We start from the raw sequence: 6,352 nt of genomic DNA, 5'->3' as shown, positions 1-6,352 counted from the left end.
CTAAACCACATCGAAAAACAGCATTTTATAATATCCTGTTTTAGGTATTTAAAATATATATATATATGTATGATTGCACATATACAAACTAAAAAATATTATTTCAAGAAAGAATTTAAATATGAAATGGTATTTGAATAAATTGCAATTGGAAATAAAATATTATTAAATAAACATTTAAGTATTTTAAAAACAAATTGCTGTTTTTTTCTAGTCAAGGGTTGCAACATAAAAAAGATTTGTCATGAAATGATTATAAAATTAATTATCGTTTTCGGTTTTTTTTTTTTTTTTTTTTTTTTTTTTTTTTTTTTTTTTTTTTTTTTTTTTTTTTTTNTATGATAACAGATCATAAACATGAATTTAAATAACAACAAAATTACCGTTCAGTTTCTAAACCACATCGAAAAACAGCATTTTATAATATCCTGTTTTAGGTATTTAAAATATATATATATATATATATATATATGTATGATTGCACATATACAAACTAAAAAATATTATTTCAAGAAAAAATTTAAATATGAAATGGTATTTGAATAAATTGGAAATAAAATAATATTAAATAAACATTTAAGTATTTTAAAAACAAATTGCTGTTTTTTTCTAATCAAGGGTTGCAACATAAAAAAGATTTGTCATGAAATGATTATAAAATTAATTATCGTTTTCGGTTTTTTTTTTTTTTTTNTTTTTTTTTTTTTTTTTTTTTTTTTTTTTTTTTTAAATACATGAAAAACTATTCTTCTAATAGTTGTTTTAATAAAGTAACAATACCAAACGATAATAAAATGAATGCATTAATACTTTTTAAAAAAATGATATTTTAGTATGATTTGGGTTTAAAAAAATGTTCAAAATTGCTAATACTTATGTTAAATGTTCAACAATTAAATGCATTTTACTCAGCCGTGGATGGAAGCCTGGATCGGAACTTTGGACAAAATCCGTTTGTGCCATCGGGCCCTTTTGGCATACGGATCGTTTTGACTGGAACACCTTGCAATAGTTGGCACGCCGATGACACCGAAGAGAGCAAATTTGAGTCAGATTGTTCTCGGCGCCGGCGCCAGGGACTCATGATATCACTCCGTAGAAGGCGGTCCCTTGATCCACCGTGCCTATTAGACAATGAAGCAAATGAAGAGTTTGGGTCATTATAGATGTGGTAACTGTGCCGCCTCGGATATCGATTATCGAATGGATTGGTGTTGTATGGCGAGGATGAAAGGTAACCGGAGCTAACAGATCCACTGGAACTTCGTCTATTGTCATTTAGAGTCGTCGATGAATCAGCATTCGATGATTTCCTGTTCTTTTTCTTCTTTTTTTCCTTGGCTGGAGATGATTTTGGATCAGTGTTCTCTGATTTTTCTTTGAGAACAATCGATGTGACTTTGATGTCACCGGGTAGATCAGATTCTAGCGCTCTTTTAGCGGCCGAGTGCTCTTCGAATTCCACCAGGGCGCTGACTTTGGACTGAATGTCGCTATTCTTCGCGAGGAAGTGCTTGACATCGGAAGGAATGGAACCGCCGGGTCTCAGAATCCTGACCAGGGCGATGTCGCCGCAGTGACTGAACATCTCGCTGATGCTGTCGACGGAAGGCTTGTCCGTACTGAATCCGTGAACGATGATGGATCTGGACACCGGAGACTCGTCGTGGTCAGGTAGGGGAGTGAGGCGTTTCACTTTGGTGCCTTCGCTGTTCAGGGCGAGCTGGGTCGACTTCTGCAAGCTGTAAGCCACCGCTTTCCAATTGCGACTGAGGCTTCTCACTTTTCGGAATGAGGCGAGTAATTTCAGGCTGACGTAGCCTTCCTTGTTGCGACGGACATGCTTCAGGAGGAAGGGGTCCCTCAGAATGTTCGCATCAGAGAGGTAGTACTCTACTGTCTTCATGATCGCAGAAGCGATCTCCTCACCCGGCATATCCTCCGGATCAGCACAGTCAATGCCGGAGTCTTTAGGGTCGGTGTCTGAAAAATTGAGACCACCCTCTTCGCTGTGATTGCCGCAGGAGGAATCATCATCCATATCGTTCGATATCGTCACTGGAACTATCTCGATGCTCATCTTAAAAACGAGAAACCCTATTCCAAAGGAAGAGAAGAGAAGCTCTACAAAATATCTTCTCTTTCTAACCTTCCTGTAAAGATCCAAACGAAAGAATAGACAACAATCTAATTAAAGAAATTGAGCGTAGGGTGATCTTTTTATTCCAATCGAAAAACCGCCCGCTCTGTGATTGGTCGGCGATCGGTAACGAATGATTGCCGCCACGTAGCTTGAGATGACAAATAGAGAGGATTACTCATCGTAAGTTTTTCGTTACGTCATTTTCAGTGATTAGTTTGGAAGCCCTTCTTTTCTCCTGTTTCTTCTTTTCCTCCTGCGTCATTTAATAAGGCTTCTCAAAATCACGTTGCAGACGATATCGAATATTTTTTCTTCTGTTATCTTAGTGAGAAACGCGCAGGTGTATTTTGTATACATCTGCCCTCATTAATAAATCATATGACATCGATTAAATAAATGAATGCGTACTACTTTATTTTGAAAATGATAGCATGTGAATTGACTATGACTGGCACAATCGGAACTTTCTATTCATCAACATTGTGCTTTGACGATAAATTCACCACCTTTTATTATTTTTAAAAGTAAATAAATAGAAGGTGTGAATTGTATTTTTTTTTTTTTTTTTTTTTTTTTTTTTTTTTTTTTTTTTTAATTTCTGCCTTGGAGATTTCGAGGGGAGGGGGGAGAAGTATTATCATTAATAATTTTCAAAAATTTCGTTTTCTTTTAATTCGATAGATGGAAACTTAAAAATGACTCTCTATTCCACAAGATAATGGTCACCATGTTCCATAATTAAAATCATCTTGGACATTAGAAAAATAAAATATATTAAAACATTTTTAGATGGTTATTACAGAAAATCTTTTCAATGGCACAATTTTCCAACTTTATTGGTCCTGAGAAATTGATCAACGGTTTGAATTAAAAAAAAGCAAAAATTTAACCGGAACTATGGAAAATAAATTTTTACTGTAAATCGTGATTTTTGAAAATACAAATATCAAAACATTTTTAATTGATTATTTAGAAGACTCTTAACATGCTATGTTATTCACAGAATCAATGTCAGACACAGTTTCTGGCCAAATTATTAGATGCACCCTAAAATTCTATGTAAAATCTTAATTATCAGGTGACAATACACAGCTTTATTGTTTTTACGCGACTGAAACCGGTTTGCACTGTTTACGTTCGTGTATCTATGGGTTAAATTAGACGATATATAATATAAATTAGATATATTATACAAATATAGAATATTTATTATATCAGGTATTATAGTAAGATATTGTAATAATTGAACCAAATTACTAGACACCCTGCAGTGTTTTAATAATGACGTGTTTTGCACCAGTTTATATGCAGTACTTCTATATTTAAACATAAATGTAATGGGTTTTTATTCAGGAGAGTTTTTATTTACTTCCTATTTGTATTTATTTTTAACGTATTGCTTTGCAATGTTAACCAATTGATACACGAACATTAACGAGTGCAAACTGGTTTCAGCCGTTTAAGAACGATAAAGCTGTATAGTATCACCTGATAATTAAGATTTTACATAGAATCTTATAGGGCGTCTAACAATTTGGCCAGGGACTGCACGTCATTGATAAAAATTGAACTAACATTTAGTAATGGAATCCATAAGCAAATTATTAACGAATGAAAGGTTATGATTTATGAGAAAACTTACAATTTTGATGTTTGAAATTAACATACGGTCGATGAAAATTAATCAATTTTAAAATGATATTTTGTTATTAATTTAAAATTTGCGTTTATTGTACATTTTTACAGTTGTAGTAAGAAAACGAAAAGCGAGAAAAAAATAGTTTGTTTTTTCTTTTTATTATAAAAATGTCTTTATTCCTATGAATATTTAAGTTAAGTTTATGAAATTTTGTACAATAATTGATACAAGATACAAGCTTATTGCTGTTTTTTTTAATTATTATTTTTAATCACCAAAAACACTTTTAATTGTTCTTAATGTATTACCGGACCCTCAAATCTCTGAAAGCTTTAAACTGAATCGATATGCATGAGAATATGCATGTCCTAAACACTTCTAAAGTTATAAAATAATACTCTCCATATACTCTTAAGATAGGCGTGTTCACATTTGCCTTCGTGCAGGACTTTTTTTTTATGGAACTAACCCGCATTTGCGTTACATGCAGAGGAAAACCACGGAAACCTTCCACGGAAAACCTTCTTCCTGACGGCAAGAGGACTCTAACCCATGATCCGTCTACCACTGAGGATATTTTCCGGTTGGCACTGTGGTCCGTGCAAGGCGGAGGAGCAATTCGTATCGACCAGGCATCGCTGGGATTCGAACCCGGTTCACCTCATTGGAAGGAGAACGCTTTATCCCCTGAGTCATTGCGGTTCACTAGAAACTTTTTACATTTTCAAAGATGTTCTAATCGTTACCAAATACGATTCTAATCAAAATTATGAAAGAAAGAAAATATTCTAAATGTTTTCCACGCAATATGAAAGGGTTACTTCAAATATTCATATGTCTCTCAATTTTTAACGAATTTTGTTCAAATTTTAAAATAATCTTTTTGTTATGTATTAAAAATTACTTTAAAAATTTTGATTAATTTTATTGAATATTTAGCAGTTATAGTCTGAAAACCTAAGTTTAAAAAAAAATTTAAAAAAAATAATAATAATAATAATAAAAATTATTAAAATGCCTACATTTTCATGAATATTTATGCTAGGTTTACGAAATTTTGTGCCTATAATAACCAACCTATATATTGCCTATAATAACCAACTTAACAGTCATAAATGAGTGCATTATTGTTTGGCATAGAGTGTTCAAAAACATTCTTTTTCGTTGGTCACTCTAAAAGCTTTATTGATCAGCTGCGCCCTCTATGCAGGCAACGTGTAATAATGACCTCGATAGTGCAGTGAAACCAACCTGCTTACTGTATTTTAAATAGAAATTACATGATCTATGGATGAGCATTTTATAAAAAATAAAGTGAAAATTAGGGTCAAAATCGAAACCATTGCGCGACACAGCGATCTGAGGAGGTACGTAATTTTCCTATTTAGTTGCATATCAAATTATAAATATGTCTTTAACTAAATTAAAGAAAGACGAGTAGTCGCTGAAGGGTTAAATGTAACAGCGATTTGAATCCAAGACGGTGAGGTTTATAAAACGGAGTTAGGCTTTAGAGGAAAAGTCCGAAGCTATAAAGAGCGAATTAAATTAGCGCGATAAGATTTAGGATTTAGAGGAAAGGTCCGGAGCTAAAGAGCGAATTCAATTTGCGTGCTAATATTTCGGATTTAGTGTAAAAATCCAAAGCTAAAGAGCGATTTAAATTAGCTCGCTAATCTTAAGGATTTAGAGGAAAGGTCCGGAGCTAAAGAGCGAATTCAATTTGCGCGCTAATATTTCGGATTTCGACAAAAAAAAAAGCCGAAAATAAAAAGCGAATTAAATTAGCTCGCTAATATTAAGGATTTAGTGGAAAAGTCCTCTGCTAAAGAGCGAATTAAATTTGTGCTCTAATATTTAGGATTTAGATGAAAAAGCCGAAGCTAAAAAGCGAATTAAATTAGCTCGCTAATCTTTAGAATTTAGATGAAAAAGCCGAAGCTAAAAAGCGAATTAAATTAGCTCGCTAATATTAAGGATTTAGTGGAAAAGTCCTCAGCTAAAGCGCGAATTAAATTAGTGCTCTAATATTTAGGATTTAGATGAAACAGTCGAAGCTAAAGAGCGAGTTAAATTAGCTCGCTAATATTTAGGATTTAAATGAAAAAGCCGAAGCTAAAAAGCGAATTAAATTAGCTAGCTAATATTTAGGATTTAGTGGAAAAGTCCGAATCTAAAGTGCAAATTAAATTAGAGCGCTAATATTCCAAGAGCGCTTACAAAAGAGAGTGCTTCCAAATAATATCGGAGCTTTATTAAAGTCGGGGAGAATTTATTTTTCCAGTCGCATCAAAACAAAACAAAAGATCAGTTCTTTTAAAAATGGGTTACATTTTAATGGTTCCGAAAACGAGAACTGAAAGAACTTTCCCCACAACAATGCTTTAATAAACAGCGCCAAAAATAAATACAATCTACCTCAAGGTTAAGTGCGGCATTTGAATATTATTGCTGTAATGTCTGCGAGTATCGGTTTTAAAAAAAAATCTCGATAAGAAATTGATGACTCATATTAGTTTAAAAGTGGGGGGGGGGCGTATTTTAAACAGCATTAATTAGGGCAGGAGTGC

The 6,352-nt window shown here is 33.0% G+C and overlaps 1 protein-coding gene across 1 annotated transcript; it reads right to left on the bottom strand.

The window, feature by feature from the left end:
- Positions 1 to 670: 670 nt before the first annotated feature.
- On the bottom strand, positions 671 to 2,454 carry LOC107444408 (la-related protein 6). Its single transcript, XM_016058533.4, has one exon. The coding sequence runs from the start codon at positions 2,078 to 2,080 to the stop codon at positions 905 to 907; it is 1,176 nt and encodes a 391-aa protein (XP_015914019.1). The 5' UTR covers positions 2,081 to 2,454; the 3' UTR covers positions 671 to 904.
- Between the last annotated feature and the right edge of the window lie 3,898 nt (positions 2,455 to 6,352).

The sequence above is a fragment of the Parasteatoda tepidariorum genome, chromosome 5, assembly GCF_043381705.1.
Source record: "Parasteatoda tepidariorum isolate YZ-2023 chromosome 5, CAS_Ptep_4.0, whole genome shotgun sequence".
Taxonomy (NCBI): Eukaryota; Metazoa; Arthropoda; class Arachnida; order Araneae; family Theridiidae; genus Parasteatoda; species Parasteatoda tepidariorum.
Note: the sequence above shows the minus strand (reverse complement) of the source record. Positions and strands in the feature narration are given on the sequence as shown.

What these genes read in the sequence shown, in the direction of transcription:
- LOC107444408 (XM_016058533.4), bottom strand. Translation starts at nt 2,080, where the DNA reads ATGAGCATCGAGATAGTTCCAGTGACGATATCGAACGATATGGATGAT.